This window comes from Salmo salar, chromosome ssa20 (assembly GCF_905237065.1).
Source record: "Salmo salar chromosome ssa20, Ssal_v3.1, whole genome shotgun sequence".
NCBI lineage: Eukaryota > Metazoa > Chordata > Actinopteri > Salmoniformes > Salmonidae > Salmo > Salmo salar.
The window spans coordinates 8,719,466-8,740,696 of NC_059461.1; the positions used below are offsets into that span (position 1 = coordinate 8,719,466).

The 21,231-nt window shown below is 43.5% G+C and overlaps 1 protein-coding gene across 3 annotated transcripts in view; it reads right to left on the bottom strand.

Moving 5' to 3' along the window:
- Positions 1 to 14,356: 14,356 nt before the first annotated feature.
- The window catches only part of LOC106580155 (rho-related BTB domain-containing protein 2), a 95,430-nt gene continuing 88,555 nt past the window's right edge, over positions 14,357 to 21,231 (bottom strand). For all 3 annotated transcript variants that reach the window (XM_014160896.2, XM_014160895.2, XM_014160897.2), the window contains 2 exons: positions 20,846 to 20,951; positions 14,357 to 20,608 (listed from right to left, as the gene is read on the bottom strand). In XM_014160896.2, the coding sequence (XP_014016371.2) occupies positions 20,430 to 20,608; positions 20,846 to 20,951 (285 nt within the window). In that variant the 3' untranslated portion in view covers positions 14,357 to 20,429. The remainder of the gene's footprint in view (positions 20,609 to 20,845; positions 20,952 to 21,231) is intronic.

Below are 21,231 nucleotides of genomic sequence, written 5' to 3' on the forward strand. Positions count from 1 at the left end.
CCTATATCCCCATACATCTATTATTCTTACAACTTCCTGTCATTAGGGGCTTCTCTCTGGCCTGTCTGGTGCCCCTGGCTGGATGTGAACTGTTGGGCTGTTACGCTTCACTTCAGACGGCTCTGGCATTTCCTCCTCTTGGGTGCGGTGGCAGGCAGTTTTTGTTGGATGTGGCTTTTAGTGAGGGAAGGGGGGAGGTGAGATTCGGAGGGGGGCTATTTGGGAGGCGGGGGGTATTCATTTGACTCTTTACTGAAACTCTTTCTCTCTCTAAATTGGCTTAAGAGAATTTGCTGCTGGCTGTTGGTTGTTTTCCTGTGGCCTGAAATAGCCTGAACCAACTCAGTGTGTGTAACAGAGTGTTGAGATGAGTATCCCAAAGACAACATTCTGTCTCAGCTCTCTCGATTGTGTGTCTAGGCGGTTGTTATTGGTCACTATGTACAGTATATCCATTGCTAGAAATGGTAGGCTCATTCACGTTTATAAGCATGGTTATAGGCATGGTTGATTACACAGTGCATTGTTGCACGGTGATGTATTTCCTCGCCGTTTATAAGCAGAGGTTTTCCGCTATAGAAAGGCGTTCTATAATGAAGATGTAATTTTGTGAGTGAGGTGTAATGTGCACAGCTGCCCATACCTTACATGGCTAGGTCATTCTTCAGGAAGAGAATATCTTCTCAAAATGAACTTTAAAAATGCTTGCGCAGTATGAACTGTGGCTGGTATGCTTTACTGTCTGCTTATTGAACCGATAAGTACAGCCTTTCCCGGGGACATTATCATGTTTAGTTGTCTTGTGAATTTACTACTCGCTGGAATGTGTCCTACCTTTGAAAGGCTGTGTGCTGTATTTTGGTCATTACCGTGCTACACAGCATTATCTATCCTCCGAGGAAAATACTGCCATAGGCAAATCAGCAGAGGGAATCACTCTCCGGCATTCGACACCTACTGTAGCCTTTCCATCTATTCCAATCTATTAAGCTCACAGCCATGTTGAGGTTCAATTATGAATTAAGATATGCAGGCTTAACTGAAAAATATTTATCTTTACGCATATCTGTCAAAGACATCAGCACCTGATTTGTATGAAGTTCCAAGCTAAGTGATCATACACTATATATACAAAAGTATGTGGACACCCCTTCAAATTAGTGGATTAGGCAATTTCAGTCACACCCGTCTCTGACGTGTGTAAAATTGTGCAAGCAGCCATGCAATCGCCATAGACAAACATTGGCAGTAGAATGGCCTTACTGAAGATCTCAGTGACTTTCAACGTGGCACCGGCATAGGATGTCACCTTTCCAACAAGTCAGTTTGTCACATTTCTGCCCTACTAGAGCTGCCCCGGTCAACTGTAAATGCTGTTATTGTGAAGTGGAAACATCTAGAAGCAACAACGGCTCAGCCACGAAGTGGTAGGCCACACAAGCTCGCAGAATGGGACCACAGAGTGCTGAAGAGCGTAAAAATCGTCTGTCCTCAGTTGCAACACTCACTACCGAGTTCCAAAATGCCTCTAGAAGCAACGTCAGCACAATAACTGTTTGTCAGGAGCTTCATGAAATGGGTTTCCATGGTTGAGCAGCCCCACACAAGCCTAAGATCACCATGTGCAATGCCAAGCATCGGCTGGAGTGGTGTAAAGCTTGCCGCCATTGGACGCTGGAGCAGTGGAAACGCGTTCTCTGAAGTGATGAATGACGCTTCACCATCTGGCAGTCTGACGGACAAATGTGGGTTTGGCGGATGCCAGGACAACTGTAAAGTTTGGTGGAGGATAAATAATGGGGCTGTTTTTCATGGTTCGGGCTAGGCCCCTTAGTTCCAGTGAAGGGAAATCTTAACACTACAGCATACAATGACATTCTAGACGCTTCTGTGCTTCCAACTTTGGGGAAGGTCCTTTCCTGTACCGTGCTTCCTAACCCAGCTGGGATGAGCTAACATACCGGCAGCCTGATACTAGGGTGTGTTCTGGAAGCGCCCTTCACCAGGGTGTGTGTATGTGTGTGCGGGAGAGAGAGAGAAAGGAGGGAGGGAGAAAGAAACTGCACAGATTCTGTCAGACCTGGGCCCTGACAGTAAATCTCAGTAGGACAAAAATAATTGTGTTCCAAAAAAGGTCCAGTTGCCAGGACCACAAATACTAATACTATCTAGACATCAGCGCCACAGGTAACTTCCACAGAGCTGTGAACGATCTGAGAGACAAGGCAAGAATTGTTTATTTAATTTGTATTTAACCTTTGTTCAACTAGGCATGTCAGAAGGGCCTTCTAAGCCATCAAAAGGAACATAACATTTGACATACCAATTAGGATCTGGCTGAAAATACTTGAATCAGTTATAGAACCCATTGCCCTTTATGGTTGTGAGGTCTGGGGTCCGCTCACCAATCCAAAATTCACAAAATGGGACAAACACCAAATTGAGACCTTGCATGCAGAATTCTGTAAAAATATCCTCCGTGTACAACGTAAAACACCAAATAATTAATGCAGAGCAGAATTAGGCCGATACCTGCTAATTATCAAAATCCAGAAAGAGCTGTTAAATTCTGCAACTGCCTAAAAGGAAGAGATTCCCAAACCTGCCTTAACAAAGCCATCACCTACAGAGAGATGAACCTGGAGAAGAGTCCCCTAAGCAAGATGGTCCTGGGGCTCTGTTCACAAACACAAACAGACCCCACAGAGCCCCAGGACAGCAACACAATTAGACCCAACCAAATCATGAGAAAACAAAAAGATAATTACGTGACACATTGGAAAGAATTAACAAAAAAACTGAGCAAACTAGAATGCTATTTGGCCCTAAACAGAGAGTACACAGTGGCAGAATACCTGACCACTGTGACTGACCCAAACTTAAGGAAAGCTTTGACTATGTACAGACTCAGTGAGCATAGCCTTGCTATTGAGAAAGGCTGCCATAGGCAGACCTGGCTCTCAAGAGAAGACAGGCTATGTGCACACTGCCCGCAAAATGAGGTGGAATCTGAGCTGCACTTCCTAACCTCCTGCCAAATATATGACCACATTAGAGACACACATTTCCCTCAGATTACATAAACCCACAAAGAATTCGAAAACAAATCCAATTTTGATAAACTCCCATATCTATTGGATGAAATACCAGTGTGCCATTACAGCAGTAAGATTTGTGACCTATTTCCACAAGAAAAGGGCAACCAGTGAAGAACAAACACCATTGTAAATACAACCCATATTTATGTTTATTTATTTTCTCTTTTTTACTTTAACTATTTGCACACTCGTTACAACACTATATAGACATAATGACATTTGAAATGTCTTTATTCTTTTGGAACTTGTGTGAGTGTAATATTTACTGTTCACTTTTTATTGTTTATTTCACTTTTGTTTGTCCATTTCACTTGCTTTGGCAATGTAAACATGTTTCCCATGCCAATAAAGCCCCTTGATTTGAATTGAATTGAGGGAGGGAGGGAGGGAGAGAGAGGGAGGGAGAGGGAAAGAGAGAAGGAGGGATGGAAGGGGAGAGGGAGAGAGAGAGAGAGGGAGGGGTGGAAGGAGAGAGGGAGAGAGAGAAAGGGAGGGGTGGAAGGGGAGAGGGAGAGAGAGAGGGAGGGGTGGAAGGAGAGAGAGAGAGAGGGAGGGGGGGGTGGAAGGAGAGAGGGAGAGGGAGAGGGAGAGAGGGAGGGGTGGAAGGAGAGAGGGAGAGAGAGAGAGGGAGGGATGGAAGGAGAGAGAGAGAGAGAGAGAGAGAGAGAGAGAGAGAGAGGGAGGGGTGGAAGGAGAGAGGGAGAGGGAGAGAGAGGGAGGGGTGGAAGGAGAGAGGGAGAGGGAGAGAGAGAGAGGGAGGGGTGGAAGGAGAGAGGCTAGAGAGAGAGAGAGGGAGGGAGGGAGGGAAGGAGAGAGGGAGAGTGAGAGAGAGGGAGGGAGAGAATGCAGGCCTGTAGTAGTTTATATAGAGTGTATGTGTCTGCTCTCTGACAGGATTGAAGCTCCTGGCCTCTCAGGTGAGGTCACCCCTCAGCTATGTGCCTCCTCAGCTACTCTGGCTGACTTATCTTCCCCTGGAGCCCCAGTGTGTCTAACATACACATACACACGCATGCACACGCACACACACACGCGCACACGCAAGCGCACACACGCATTACACACATGCACTGACAAAATACTTAGACTTACTAAACACATTGTATAACTCTTTCTTTCTCTCCACCTCTCTTTCTCTCTTCCGGTCCCGCTCTCTGTTTGACAAAGACTTTACTGAAGAATCTTTACTGTTGACCAATCACCAATGAAGGGGCGTAGACTTTGGCGCTGAACATCGGCTTGCCTCCATTATTGTTAGCTGCAAGGCAATATTCTCCCTCCTCTCTTCACAGATTCACATCTTCTCATCCTCTTCCCGGAGAAAGCTCTGAAACGAGAGCCACATGTGGTGGTGATGTCACCGTGTGTCACTAGCTCTTAGACTGCGTTAAACGAGGCTGTGGCGGCCTGGCGGCGGTGCTCAGTGGGAACGCTGAACACATCCCTGATAAAGCAGCTGACACAGGGATAAGGCCTGTAATCACTGCCTCACCGACGTCTCTGGCCAGGCGACACACAGCAACCCAGCAGTCACCGCCACACACACACGTTTGTAAATCCCCCCATTTACTACAATACGAGGAGAAATGACGTCAGTTATAAAGGAGTTTGGGTGGCAGTCGGTTACTGGTGATGCAGGGGTGTTGTCAACATTGTGGCACATGTGAGGGTTGTTATTGCCATCGAACAATTTTGCAAGCACGCAGGCACACATATACACAAACACACACACACACACACACACACACACACACACACACACACACACACACACACACACACACACACACACACACACACACACACACACACACACACACACACACACACACACACACACACGGATTGAGATGGCATGGGTACAAGAACTCCATGACCTGTAACCACCCACCCACCCCCACTGCCCTTCTAATATTACCCATAAGCCACATCACTACAAGTAACCATGGCAACCCAGCAATCCCCAGCCCAGTTTGTGTGGCGTTTACTAAACCCTTACCAAACTTCCTCTATTAAAACACAAAACTCTGACGGTTAGAAAGACTATATCTTAATGATTAATGTCTGCTATGAATAGACCAGTGAGCAAAATGGCATAGATTTGCGCTTACTCAGTATACAGTCTGTCTGTCTGACTTCCAGAAACTTTCAGGAAACTTAGAAAGTAGAATACTATCCTGGATGCAGGCAGAATACGAGATGTTTTGTCAGAAAGCCATTACATGTTGGAGGGAGCAAGTAGAGCAAGCTGGGGAATGATGTTTCAAAATGGGGTAACAGTTTGGTTTGTGTGGGAATTGTTATAAGACAGTCCACAACCATTATGGGGATATACAGTCACATCCAAAATGATTGACACCCTTGCTAAAGATGAGCAAAAAGGACTGTATAAAAATTATTTTATTTTATACTAATAAAATTGCTCAGCATAAGAGTAATTACTTTTTTCTCTCAAAAAGATAAGTGTCAAAAATGTTGGCACTCCTAAAGATTCGTACAAATAAAATCAAACAAAAATGTTATCTGCATTAATATTCTACTTTTTTCTCAATTTAAGGAACTGTATTGTGGCCTTCCATTACTTCCTGTTTCACTGGGGTATAAAAATTAGCTACATAAATGTGAAATCCTTTTGTCATCCATCACCATGGAAAAAGGCAAAGAACTCACAAACAAAACGATCGGTACAATTTTTTTTTACCACTAAATCACTATTAGGGCAACAATTAAGAAGTTTAAAACCACTGGAACAGTGGGAAACTTTTCTGGTATTGGACTCAAGTGTATCTTGTCCCCACATACAGTGAGGAAGATGGTTTGTGATGCAAAGAAAAATCTAAGGGCCAAAATATGAGAATTACAGGACTCAGTCACATCTTCGGGTCAACAAGTATCCAAATCTACAATTAAGACGCAACCTCCATGCCAATAGTCTCTGTGGAAAAAAAATCCTTTATTGAGAGCGACCAAAAAAATGTGAATGCCTGGAGTTTGCTAAACGACATTGGTACTTGGATTGGAACCAGTACTATGGTCAGATGAGACAGAAATAGAGCTCTTTGGCCATACACACTAGTGGGGGTTTAGCATTGAAAGAAGGATACATGTGCAGAAAATAACCTCATACCTACTGTAAAATATGTTGGTGGATCTTTGATGTTATGGGGTTGTTTCGATTCCACTGGTGCTGGGGCCCTTGTTAAGGTCAATGCCATCATGAACTCTAGCATGTACCAGTACATTTTAGCCAACAACCTGGTTGACTCTGCCGGGAGGTTGAAACTTGGCTTTAAGTGGATCTTCCACATAGACAATAACCCCAAGCACACATCAACATCCACAAATAAATGGTTAATTGACAACAAAATCAAAATTTTGCAATGGCCATCTCAGTCCCGAACTCAAAACCCCATTGAAAAGCTGAGGTTTGAATTGAAGAGGGCAGTCCATAAGTGCAGACCGAAGGACATACATGATATGGAAAGATTCTGTAGGGAGGACTGCTCTAAGATCCCTCCCAATGTGTTATTCAGTCTTATAATACATGTATTACAAAGGCTCAGTGCAGTTATCCTCAAAAGGGGATGGTGCCGGTGTATTGAAAACGGGTATTTTATTAATTAAACAAAATGGTTAAATATAGCTCAGTATTTGTGTTATTTATTTGATAGTCTTTTTTGCTCATCTTTATCAAGGGTGATTATTTTGGATGCGACTGTATAGGTAAACGGGCTGAAGTCTACTGATCGGTTAACTGAGTAGATGATCAATATCAATGGGTTGTGATGATGTTCTCCCACATTTCAGCCATCTTGACAAATGAGGAACTTCACTGGAGTTCTCTCTCTTTTTTCTTCTTCCGCCTTCTCTCCACTCAACAATCTGCCTCCTTTATGACTATAACAGCAGCAATAATAACAGAGCTTGAGGTGACTTGCTCAGTGTGCATGTTGTGGAGCTAGAGACAGAGACCCTGGGTGTGTGTGTGTGTGTGTGTGTGTGTGTGTGTGTGTGTGTGTGTGTGTGTGTGTGTGTGTGTGTGTGTGTGTGTGTGTGTGTGTGTGTGTGTGTGTGTGTGTGTGTGTGTGTGTGTGTGTGTGGTGCTACAGCTTCACGTCTTCATACTCCATTCCCTCTGTATAGGCCAAGGCTGGGATTGTTCCAGTAGGTCTACAGGCTGACTGCAATTCTGGCGTTGTTCCTCTCTCCAAGGGAAAACCAGTAGAGCATGGAGAACACATGAGCTTATGTGAAGGAAGGAGAGCAGGGTACTGCTGTGGATCAGGTGTAGGTAGGACCCAGAGTTTTTCCAGGTCAGGTTACAGGATAGGCCAGTTCTTATTCAAAACCACTGGTGGAAAAAGTACCCAGTCGTCATACTTGAATAAAAGTAAAGATACCTTAATAGAAAATGACTAAAGTAAAAGTCACCCAGTAAAATACTACTTGAGTAAAAGTCTAAAAGTATTTAGTTTTAAATATATTTAAATATCAAAAGTAAATCTAATTGCTCAAATATACTGAAGTATCAAAAGTAAAAGTTCAAGTATAAATCATTTCAAATTCCTTATATTAAGCAAACCAGACCGCACCGTTTTCTTGTTATTTTAAGGTACGGATAGCCCTGTGGCACACTCCAACACTCAGACATAATTTACAAACGAAACATGTGTGTTTACTGAGTCTACCAGATCAGAGGCAGAATGACCAGGGATGTTCTCTTGATAAGTGCTTGAAATGGACCATTTTCCTGTCCTGCTAAGCATTCAAAATGTATCAAGTACTTTTGAGTGACAGGGAAAATGTCTGGAGTAAAAAGTACATTATTTTCTTCAGGAATGTAGTCAAAAATAGTAAAGTAAAGTACAGACACCCTCAAAAAACTACTTAAGTAGTACTTTAAAGTATTTTTACTTAAGTACTTTACACCACTGTTCAAAATCAATAAAATGTAGTGATGATAGGGCAATACTTGTCCCTTTAATTTCAATCCAGTATAACTGCAATGATGTGAAGGTTGACCGTGGTTGATGTGGTTATGCAGTGTCCTATAAAACTATACACCAATACCTTACCTAAACTGGTCTAAGCTTAAACATATCAAACTTGAATTCTCAAGAGGATCTTGATTTGTTGTGATGATTGAGGCATTATTATGTCATAAACTGAGGCAGGAACTATGAGGAAGAAAGAGCAGGAGGCAACGTTGATCTCTGGCCCCATCTACTGGTTACATAGATGCGTCTCCTGACACAGACACAGACACAGACCAATGACTGTATATATGAACATACAATGCCATTGATCACATGACACCATTCATTCCTTTGTGAAGACTCAATAGCACATTGAAGCCAAAAAGTTGGTTAAGACGGCATCTCATTGAGACAGAACATGAGCAGTTTGAGCTACTCCAGGAAGTGGCGTTGCAGGCTAGCTCAGTGCTGCCCCCTCTCACTGAGTAACTCAAATTGAAGGTCGAGCAGGCTACTGCAGGCTGCCATAAATCAAGTCAATCAAATGTAATTGTCACACACTTCGTAAACAACAGGTGTAATCTAACAGTGAAATGCTTACTTACGGGCCCTTCCCAACAATGCAGAGAGAACATTATAGAAAAATAGTAACACAAGAATGCATACACAATGAGCAATGATAGCTTGGCTATATAAAGTGCCTTCAGAAAGTATTCAGACCCCTTGACTTTTAACATTTTCTGTTACGCTACAGCCTTATTCGTAAATTGATTAAATAAAAATAAAATCCTCAGCAATCTACACATAATAACCCATAATGACAAAGCAAAAAAATGTTTTTAGAAATGTACAAATAAAAAACGGAAATACCATATTAACATAATTATTCAGACCCTTTGCTATTAAATTCGAAATTGAGCTTAGATGCATCCTGTTTCCATTGATCACCCTTGAGATTTTTCTACAATTTGTGGTAAATTCAATTGACTGGACATGATTTGGAAAGGCACATACCTGTCTATATAAGGTCCCACAGTTGACCGTGCATGTCAGAGCAAAAACCAAGCCATGTGGTCGAAGGAATTGTCTGTATAGCTCCGAGACAGGATTGTGTCGAGGCACATATCTGGGGAAGGGTACCAAAAATTGTCTGCAGCATTGAAGGTCCCCAAGAACACAGTGGCCTCCATCATTCGTAAATGGAAGAAGTTTGCAACCACCAAGACTCTTCCTAGTGCTGGCCCAATGGCCAAACTGAGCAACCGAGGGAGAAGGGCCTTGGTCAGGGAGGTGACAAAGAACCCAATGGTCACTCTGACAGAGCTCGAGAGTTCCTCTGTGGAGATGGGAGAACCTTACAGAAGTACAATCTCTGCAGCACTCCACCAATTAGGCCTTTATGGTAGGAGTGGCCAGACGGAAACCACTCCTCAGTAAAAGGCACATAACAGCCCAAAGGCACCTAAAGACTCTCAGACCATGAGAAACAAGATTCTCCAGTCTGATGAAACCAAGATTGAACTCTTTGGCCTGAATGCCAAGCGTCACGTCTGGAGGAAAGCTGGCACCATCCCTACAGTGAAGCATGGTGGTGGCAGCATCATGCTGTGGGGATGATTTTCAGCGTCAGGGACCGGGAGACTGGTCAGAATCGAGGCAAAGATGAACAGAGCAAAGTACAGAGATCCTTGATGAAAACCTGCTCCAGAGTACTTAGGACCTCAGACTGGGGCGAAGGTTCACCTTCCAACAGGACAACGACCCTAAGCACACAGCTAAGACAATGCAGGAGTGGCTTCTGGACAAGTCTCTGAATGTCCTTGAGTGGCCCAGCCAGAGCCCGGACTTGGAACCCAATCGAACATCGCTGGAGAGACCTGAAAATAGCTGTGCAGCAACGCTCCCCATCCAACCTGACAAAGCTTTAGAGGATCTGCAGAGAGAAACTCCCCAAATAGTCTGCCAAGCTTGTGGTCATACCCAAGAAGAATTAATGCTGTAATCGCTGCCAAAGGTGCTTCAACAAAGTACAGAGTAAAGGGTCTGAATACTTACGTAAATGTAATATTTCAGTTGTTTGTTTTTATAAATTAGCAAACATTTATAAAAACCTATTTTTGCTTCGTCATTATTGGGTATTGTAGATTGATTGTATTGGTGATTGATCAGAATAATAAAAAAAAATAAAAAATTTACAACAAGCCATAATGTAACAAAATGTAACAAAAACTCAAGGGGGTCTGAATACTTTCCGAAGGCACTGTATATGGGGTACCAGTACCGAGTCGATGTGCAGGGTTATTAGGAATTTGAGGTAGATATGTACATTTAGGTAGGGGTAAAGTGATTAGGCAACAGAATAGATAATAAACAATAGCACCAGAATGTGTTGGAGTGTCAGTGTAAGTACTGTATGTGTGAGTGTGTGGGCAGAGTCCAGTGTGTGTGCACACTGTATGAGTTATTGCAAAAAGGGTCAACTATTGAGCAGTCTTATGACTTGGGGAAGAAGCTGTTCAGGAGCCTTTTGGTCCTAGACTTAGCGCTCTGGTACCGCTTGCTGTGCGGTAGCAGAGAGAACAGTGTGTGACTTTGGTGACTGCAGTCTGACAATTTTTAGGGCCATACTATGACACCGCCTTGTATAGAAGTCCTGGATGGCAGGGAGTTCGGCTGCCGTGATGTACAGGACTGTACGCACTACCCTGTGCAGTGCCTTGCGGTCGTCTGCCGAGCAGTTGCCATACCAAGCAGTGATGGAGCCGGTTAAGATGCACTCAGGGGTGCAGCTGTAGAACTTTTTGAGGATCTGAGGGCCCATCTTTTCAGCCTCCTGAGGGAAAAGTGGCATTGTTCTGCCCTCGTCACGACTGTATTGGTGTGTGTGGACCACGATAGGACAATGATCGGCAAACTTCATCTCCTTTGTCTTGCTTATGTTGAGGGAGAGGTTGCCAGGTCTCTGACCTCCTCCCTATAGGCTGTCTCATTGTTGTCGGTGATCAGGCCGTCAGCAAACTTAATGATGGAGTTGGAGTCGTGCGCAGTCACTCAGTCGTGTGTGAACAGGGAGTACAGGAGGGGACTAAGCACGCACCCATGAAGGGCCCCTGTGTTGAGCGTCAGTGTGGCGGATGTGTTGTTGCTTACCTTCACCACTTTGGGTCATCGGTTCAGGAAATCTAGGATCCAGTTGCAGAGGGAGGTGTTCAGTCCCAGGAACCTTAGCTTAGTGATGAGCTTGGAGGGCACTATGGTGTTGTAAGCTGAGCTGTAGTCAATGAACAGCATTCTCACGTAGGTGTTCCTTTTGTCCAGGTGGGAAATAGAGATTGCGTCATTTGTGGATCTGTTAGGGAATTGGAGTGGGTCCAGGGTTTCTGGGATGATGGTGTTGATATGAACCATGACCAGCCTTTCAAAGCATTTCATGGCTACAGATGTGAGTGCCAGGGGCAATAATCATTTATACAGGTTACCTTGGCGTTCTTCAGCACAGGGACTATGGTGGTCTGCTTAAAACATGTAGGTATTACAGACTGCGTCAGGGAAAGGTTGAAAATGTCAGAAAGACACTTGCCAGCTGGTCAGTGCATGATCTGAGTACGCATCCTGTTAATCCGTCTGGCCCTGCGGCCTTGTGAATGTTAACCTGTTTAAAGATCTTACTCACATCGGCTACGGAGAGCGTGATCAGCTGGTGCTCTCACACATGGTTCAGTGTTGCTTGCCTCGAAGCGAGTATAGAAAGCATTTTGCTCATCTGCTAAGCTCACCTCACTGGGCATCTCTCAGCTTGGTTTCTCTTTGTAGTCTGTGATAGTTTGCAAGTTATGCCACATCCGACGAGCGTCAGAGACGGTGTAATAGGATTCAATCTTATTCCTGTATTGACACTTTGCCTGTTTGATCGTTCGTCGGCAGGCATAGCGGGATTTTTTACAAGTGTCCGGATTAGGTTTCCGCTCTTTGAAAGCGTCAGCTCTACCCTTTAGCTCAGTGTGGATGTTGCCTGTAATCCATGGTTTGTGGTTTGGATATGTACGTACTGTCACTGTGTGGATGATGTCGTCAATGCACTTATTAATGAAGCCGGTGACTGATGTGGTAAACTCCTCAATGCCATCGGATGAATCCCGGAACATATTCCAGTCTGTCCTAGCAAAACAGTCAGCTTCATCGGACCACTTCCGTATTGGGGTGTCACTTGTACTTCCTGTTTGAGTTTTTACTTGCAAGCAGGAATCTGGACGATAGAGTTATAGTCAGATTTGCCAAATGGAGGGTGAGGGAGAGCTTTGTATGCATCTCTGTTTGTGTAGTAAAGCTGATCTAGAGTTTTTCCCCCCCTCTAGTTGCACAGGTGACATGCTGAAGGAAATGAGGTAAAACACATTTTTTTTCCTGCATTAAAATCACTGGACACTGGAAGCGCCGCCTCTGGATGAGCATTTTCTTGTTTGCTTATGGCCCTATACAGATCGTTGAGTGCGGTCTTAGTGCCAGCATCGGTTTGTGGTGGTAAATAGACATCTACGAAAAATATAGATAAGCTCTCTTGGTAAACAGCATGGTCTAACTCAGGCGAGCAGAACCTTGAGACTTCCTTAATATTAGAGATTGTGCACCAGTCTTTGTTGACAATGAGACACACCCCACCCACACGGATCTTACCGGAAGCTACCGTTTTGTCCTGCCGAATCATGACAAACCCTGTGTATTATCCATGTCCTTGTTCAGCCATGACTCTGAAAAGCACAGTTTATTATAGTTCTTAATGTCTCGTTGATAGGATAGTCGTGCAGCTTGTTCTCCAGCGGTTGCACATTCGCCAATAGAACAAAATGGTAGGGGAAGTTTATTCACTCACCACCGTAGTCTTGTCAACGTGCCTGTACGGCGCCCTCTATAACAACGTATTTTCCTCTTCCGAGTGTCGGGGATTAGGGTCTGGTCTGAGGTGAGCGCAGTATGTCCTGTGCCGAACACTCAGTTATTTATTTATTTAACCTTTATTCAACTAGGCAAATCAGTTAAGAACAAATTCTTATTTACAATGACAGCCTACCCCGGCCGTACCCGGATGACGCTGGGCCAATTGTGCGCCGCCCTATGGGACTCCCAATCACGGCCGGATGTGATTCAGCCTGGATTCAAACCAGGGACTGTATTGACGCCTCTTGCACTTAGATGCAGTGCCTTAGACCACTGCGCCACTCATTGAAGTAGAAGTCTTCGTCCAGATTGAGGTGAGTGATTGCTGTTCTGAAGTCCAGAAGCTTTTTTCAGTCATAGGAAATGATGGCAGAAACCTTATGAACCAAAAAATGTAAGATCAGCGCAAACTAAATAACAAAATTGGTAAGAGGCCGATAATTGCGGCTATGCATCCAAGCGCCATCTTTATACAACAATTAGCAACTAAATTAGCGGGTTAGCATTTATTGAGATGACTCATGTACTGGAGGCCGCTATGCAGAGTGGTCACAAACTGCATAGCCACAAAGTCATAAAATCTGTTTTTAAACCTAATCCTAACCTTAACCACAGTGTTAACCCTAATGTCTAACACTTACAGTACCTTAAATGAAGTCCAAAAAGCACATTTACGTTTTCAGGAAGTTTTACAATATAGCCATTTTTGACTTTGCAGCTGGTCCGTCGAGCAGAAAGCGCTCATTTCTGCCTCCAGCGCAAGACTCATGACAATAAATGTCAAACTGAACTAAATTATTCCTTCTTCTTTGTGTGATTTTAAAATAATCGATTCAAGGACATACATTTGGTGTATTAGAAGCAACTTTTGGTAACATGATTGTCTTTCAAACATTTATTTTATTTACACAAAGATTGAGCACAAAGATCACCTTTTTTCATTCACTATAATAGGGGATCCTGTTTTGTTCTAACCATGCCTGCAGTACCTGCGGTTGGCCTTGAAACTCCGTGGTTTCAATGAGGGGGCAGCCGCTTTCCCCTGACACAGACACGACACACACTTTACTATCCTAGTGAGGACCAAACAACTGATTCACATTCAAAATCCTATTTTCCCTAATCCCTAAACATAATCCTAATCCTAGCTCCTAAGCCTAATTCTAACCCTAACTCCTAAGCCTAAAATAGCCTGTTTCCTTGTGGGTACCGGTGAAATGTCCCCACTTGTCTCTCACTCTCACGCGCGCACACACACACACAGTTTCTAAAACATTTCTGTGCACAAGAAGCATCATGGAGAATTGATATAGAACAATAGGCTCAAAAGACAAAAGGACAAATAGATAATATTTACTTAGGGTTTAATTAAAAGCCAGGTGAAACATTAAAATACTGAAACGGCCCCAAAAAAATATTTTGCTTCCTTTTTTTTTACAAATCAGTGGTTAACAAATAGGATTATTCAAAACATTTTTGCAAAAGCAGCAAAACATTCTGATTGTTGTCTTTTAAAAAAGCCCTTAATATTGTGTGTATGTGGTGTGTTGTGTGTGTCTGTGTGCTTTTTCAGTTTCATAAACATATTAACACAAGCAGTTAATATCAATATTCATTTGAAACGAGAAGAGGGAAACAAAAGTGCATATTAATACTATGTATAAGTCACACTGAAAATGTCACAGAGCAGAGATACCCCTACAACCTACTAAGGCTTCTGTCCCTCCCCCTCCCAGCTCTCTCTGTCCTGGGTTAATGACGCATTCATGTGCCAATTGGAACTATTAAAACTCTGAAATGTGCGACTTGCTAACTGGTTGTAGTTATACACTTGCCCCGTTCAACAAGTTAGCAAGTCGGAAATTTCGGAGTTTCCGAGTTCCGACTAGCAAGTGAACGCGGGTCAAACAAGTGGAGATCAGGTTTACAAAATTAACAGTAGAGTATCATTGCAGCAGAGGAGCAGTTTCGCCATTTTGTGTAAAAAAATGGTAGACACTGTAGTGCTCAACATCACATTTTGTGGTACTGTCTCCTTTACTAGTGGGACTCCCCGCCCTACACCTTGGGAAGGTTCACTACATCTCTAATGAATAGCCCAGTTCTACACTAGTGCCATCTCTGCCACAAGGGGAGAGGGAGAGAGAGAGAGCGAGAGAGAGAGAGAGCAGGAGCCAGAGTTGGGTTGAAGCCATTTGTGACTGCTGAGGCAAGCTGGTAAAACTTGGTTTAATAATCCCTTAGTACACACACGGTGTAAACTTAAGGCTACATAATAGACAAAGTGCATGCCTTGACAGACGGCCAAGTGCAAAAGATCAGTTTGTTCATGAATCTGAAATCTGTTGGTTCTCAATGTCTTCTCAACAATTTAGTATCTACAGCCTAGCTTGGTATGGATGATGTGACGACAAGGTTTGGGTGACATATTTGTAAAGCTCCAAGTCAGGGGCCTTATGCACTGTGTACCCCACAGCTACTGTAGACTACTGTAGGCCTCAACAGCATAGCCCCTTTGGTACACAGCTTAGGATGGCGGAATCATTGGTCAATCCACAGGCACTAAAAGACAAGGAGGAAACCTGCCTGGTCAAATGTGTGTGCGCATGTGTTTTTAGCCTGCATGGTGGGTGCCAACCTGAACCCAGTGGTTTGGAGGCCCCTCCTCATGTGTACAGTAAGCCTATAGAGTACCATGGTATGAGTCATAATCGTTTTTCCACCATTCATTTTTACCGTAGATTTTAGAAACACTTCAAATAAGGGCTGTGTTTCGTGTAAATCTCTAGGACAATGTGACTTTTATCAATATATTTGCCTGTATTTACCCCCCCAAAAATAAAATGCTAATTTGTGGCTATCATAAAGAACTACAAATGCTTTTGATGATCTGGGCGAGACTGCCGAATCGAGGCAAAGGTAAGAATATCTGGATTAACTATCTAATGTTAGCTAAATGTAATAATAAATAAATTGTCAACATTTATTTAAATTGACAATTATGTAAACTGCCTTGTGAATGTTTTAAATTGACACAAAACCAGTTAGCAAAGCTGTCAGTTACAGATGACGTGCATGAGCTTGCAGGGATTTGTAGACTTGCATGATGTCTACTTTGATGCTAATTCGAATTTTCGAATCTGAGAGTAAATAGAGCTAAATATATTGATAAAAGTTACCTTGTCCGACAGATATTTACATGGTTATCAAAACCCCAAGCCAGGGTAAGCCTAAATGAAACACAGACGGTATTTTAAGTGTTTCTAAAATTCCCTAACAGAAAAATGAATGGTGGAAAAAACGATTGGAACCATTTCCCCGTTTGACCGCTAGGGGCTCTACAAGAGGGCTCAGGGAGACAGGTAACAGCATGAGGTTATCTCAAAAGGCACAGGAGACGCCAGACTAGGGGCAAACAACAACAACAACAACAACAACAACAACAACAACAACAAGGGGTTCTCCTCTGTCAATAAGCGGCATGTTCGAAAATATTCTTCAAATTCTCAGCGATACTTATGTTTTCTTTGGCCAATACCACACTCTTGAGCTGATACAAATGAAGGTGATGTGAAAGTGACATCAAAAGAGTATGGACTTAATGTTATGTTTCAAATTATAGTTACAGAATTGGGCTAATAGGGGGCAATGTGGGTCAAATATTGATGGCTGTTCAAAGCCAAAGATTAACTTCGTAATTTGTTTCCATGCATTTCAGCCCAATCAAAACATTCCTCTCACTGTAGCTCCCAAGGCTGTCCGATTTCTAAATAGGACATTCCCAAGGTCTATGAATTCATATAGTGTTAGAACGTGAGTACAAACTATGTACTGTACTAGCACCAGAGATGTCAAATCCTGGAGAAACCATGGTCCCACACCTGGTAAAATACTGCTTTAACACTGTACAAGAAGCAACACATCTTGCTAATGTCAATAACTATTGTCATTAGTTATTGACATGTACACATATTCCTGTGTACCCTCAATGCTATTCTGAGATCCCAACGATGTTACATTTAGGCTGTTCTCAAGACAACTGAACGTATGAGGATAATATTATGTACAATTACAATTATTATGATTGACTTGAGAGGCTTCACACGTAATAGACAGCTGAGCCCAGTTTACCTTTGTATGTGAGCATGATGAGAGAGATACACACTCAATAAAGCCCAGAAAGCCACATGGACAGTTAAGGGAGAAAGGAAGATCCCCGTGCTACAAAATATCACATTTTTAAAACAACCTTGTTAAAGAATTGTCCATGCAAGCACAAAAAGTCACGGCTAAAAAGACACAAAAGGAAGGAAAGTGCAATCCGATAATGAAAATCTGAGAAAAGTGCCATTACAGTACCAAAATTAGGCCATGACGCAGAAATAATAACCACATCCCACAAGTGTTGAACAGCATTCACACAAGGCAACCAGTATTCTCATAGTAAGCTTTAGCATCCCCTAGATCACAGGTGTCTAAACCTTGGTCTCTAGGGCATTACAGAGGGTAATCTGCTGGTTTGTAGTGGCAGACTAAATCAGTTTCCCAAACAGAAACAGACTGAGAGAACTTACAATACTGACAGCCCCTTCACCTACTAACTTAAGGCCTGTGTTTTCACTGACCACCCGAAGACCCAGAGACTCTCCAGGAGCAGCGCTGGGCTCTGCAGCCCCGGAGGGAGAATCCGACGTGGGAGGAAGACGAGGGAGAGGCCTGCCTCTCTGGCCTGGGTGGGTGAGACTGGGCGTGTAAGCATTACCAGAGACTGAATCAATCAGCTCTACTATTATCCTTTCCAGAACCTGTCTGCAACTGTATACCACTACCTTACACTGTATATTTTGAGTATACTCCACTTCCTAATAGTGGATGTGCACTTCCATGAGGGAAGGCTTTGTAGGGCATGTCTACCATTAGTAAGACAACTTTAATAGCTCATCCTTGGGGCATTGAAAGGTGTCATGGAAGTCAAATATCTCTATGTCCCCATGTCAACCCCAGATTAATGTTCCAATATCCTAGTCCGAAATAGGGGCGTAAGGACTATTTCAGTGTTCCAATTCAAATCTTTTTTGGGGGTAAAATCAGCCCAATTCTCACTTGGGTCTCGTGAGATCCTATCGCATAGCTATTTCAGTAGCTGTTGATGACTAGGACACGCATCCCGTGAAGAAAAGCTAAAAAAAAAAGAGCTACGTTTCACGCCATCCATCTATCTCCCACAGTCACCTGGGTAAAGCCGGGGGTGGAAATCTCAAACCCACAAATAGAACAAAGGTGGTAAAGAAAAACGTGTGACAAAGTCTTCTTTTTTCACATAACTACCACTTTTGTGCAAAAAGAAGGCAATAAAATACAGTAATAATGCTTTGTTAGTTATTGTTTTCTTCTTCCAACATGCCTGTTGTAATACACAATATCTTGGATTAATTAAGGTCTTGAAGGTGCAGTGGGTTATTAAGATGTTCTCAGCAGTCCAAAATCCAACTCCATAGCATTCAACTAAAAGACAGAACTACACATTCCGTTTGTTAACAAATGATTGAAGCAGCACACTCCCTCACAATGAAAACAGAAATGCACTCTGCAGCGCAAGAGATTGAAAGCAAGTGAAATATTTGGTCTAATACAGCATTGAAAACTACAGCATGTAGTTAAATAAATGGAAAGATTCAACTTTAAAGCGTAGCTCTACTCACACTGAAAAGACCAACATTGAAATTCATAATACTATGAATATATTCACTAACGTAGTCTATTAGACACCGTTGAATAAGAAAAAAATAACCCTAGTGAATCACATCTGAATGTAACACTATATGTGTAGATTGAAAGATTTCCGTATATTAACACTGATGATGGACTGGGCAGACATAAACCCCCAAAAAATAGTGGACCGAAAAGACAGGTACAAGTGTAAATTGTGTGTGTGCATGTATGTATGTTTAACTCTGTGTGTCATAAACATACTGTCTTTTTAGTGGACATCCTGAGCACCATTTTCAATTCCAGCTAAAGGAGTAGAAGTCCTGCAGTGACACCTGGGTTTTACCTGACATTGCAGCTTTATAAAAACATGCTGAGAGGGGGATGAAAAAGTTATCTTCCTCTATTCCTAATACCTTATTCCCTTCCTCCCCATATTTGCCATGTTATGGAGGAGGCAAGGAGAGGATGGCAAGGAGACAGGAGGGAGAGAACATGTCACAGCTTCATTTTTTGGTATAATACATGTGCTTTCAACACTCAGTGAGGACAAAAGACTACAGTTGACTTTAAAATACAGCTGTAATAAAATAAAGTTAAAAGAAACTAGAATTAAGGATATATGCAGGCAGGGGAGAAAACTCCTGTTTGCTCGCGGTGAGGGTTGATGATGGAACCCTGAGCAGTGCTGCCCCCTGTGGTATGGGGGAGTTAAGGCAAGCTGGCTGAGGGGCACCCTAGTGGTCAATTAAGACAGAGCAAGAAGAAATCTGTTCAGTTCGGCTTCTTACTCCCTCCCATGGCAGTGGTATAAAATAGCCCTCTGATCCAGAATTGCTATCAAGTGTTCACTTTGAATGTCATTGAGGGGGATTTGTTAAGCACTGTTGGCCTCTCCTCTTGGTGTTATGTGGGGGATCACGATGGGTGCTTGAACCACAAACCACCACCTTTGCTTGAGCTGGTACCTAAACCCAGACTACCACGTCTACTGCCCCTCCCTTGCACAGCTGATTCTAGAACAGTCTAGGGCAACATTTGGGATTCAAACCTCCAACATGGAGCTTCACTGGGATGAAACCCGGGAGAAAACAAAATGGTGTCAAACCTGTCCAAAGTGGAGGACAAAGTATGTGGGAGAGAAGTCAGACAGGCATAGGTGGTGGTCAGAGACTCTGAGGCAAAACACCCAACTCTGGGATGGGCTCTACTCTAATTTCAAATCCCTAAGCGAAATAAAACCAAAGAAAGCATCCTTCCATGTGTGTTGAAGCAGAGCTGGCGCCCCATGGCTGCTGGTCTTGTCCAGTGTGCTAACAGTCTAATAGACGTGAAGGCAGTGGTAACCTCCCCATAGGGGAGTCTTAGCAGTGGTCTGTGGAATGGTCTTTAGCTTCTGTGTGACTGAGGGGCAGAGAGAGAGAGAGCCCTTTTGTTCCCAGTCTCGTCACCCCCAGGCTGGTGGGTGGATCTCAGGGGGAGGAGGCAACACTGGACTTGTCACTGAGGCCCAGCGAGGTGAAACCATCTTGGGCACAGAGAACTGCCCAAGCCTGGTCTATACCCACCCACCCACACCCACACACAATCGTACAGAAGGGAGACTTCGCTCTCCCGTCATGGAGAGGTGGTAGACTCATAGCTGGCTTCCTCAGTCTGGGGTGAGGGGTGAGAGGTCAGAAGCAGGAGGAGTCATGGAGGGGTGACAGCCTCAGGAGACATGGGGCGAGGAGGACGGGTGACTCGAGAAGCACCAGCCTCTCTTGGTGCGCAGCTTGCGTAGGATCTCCTCCTCACGCTCGCGCTCCTTCTGAGAGCGCAGGTAGCGGTCCTCCTCCTTCAGGAACCACACTGGAGGCCACCGCTGCTTCTCAAAGTGCCTCTGGTTTTCTACATGCAGAGAGAGAGGGGGGAGAGAACGTAAGACATACATAAATAGATATAGAAAGAGAAAGAAAGCGTGAATATAAGGGACCAAAAAGTAACGTGAGAAACAAGTGAGAGATGGGGAGCGAAGTTGGGGATTGGAGGTGGGACTGGAGGTACAAAGCAGATGAAAAATGTAGAATAGAGCGGACGAGGAGACACACAAAGATGTAGAGAAGAGAGAGAGAATGCGGTCTGTACCTGGAGACATGACCTTCATGTCTTTAGGGAACTTGCGACAGACGCTGTTGTAGTTGGTGCAGATGTGATGGAGACACCAGGCAGACAACTGCTTGGCATTGTGGAACTGCAAGGGATGAATGAATAGGTGATCAGTCCATCAAAAAGGTCCAATGAAAAAAAAAGACCTCAAACTTTCTTACTTTACAAATAAGAAAGATGAACTTGAATGGGAAGTGGACAAATGACTTTTAAAGATGAATGTCACCTGTCATTGTAGAACAAAGTTTCTACAGTTGGGTATCTGATATAGGCATGAGCTATAGGGTGGTCCGATCCTTCTTGGATATCAATTAGAATGTTCTCTCCAGTGCAATAGTATTTTCCTAACAACAAAATGTAGTATT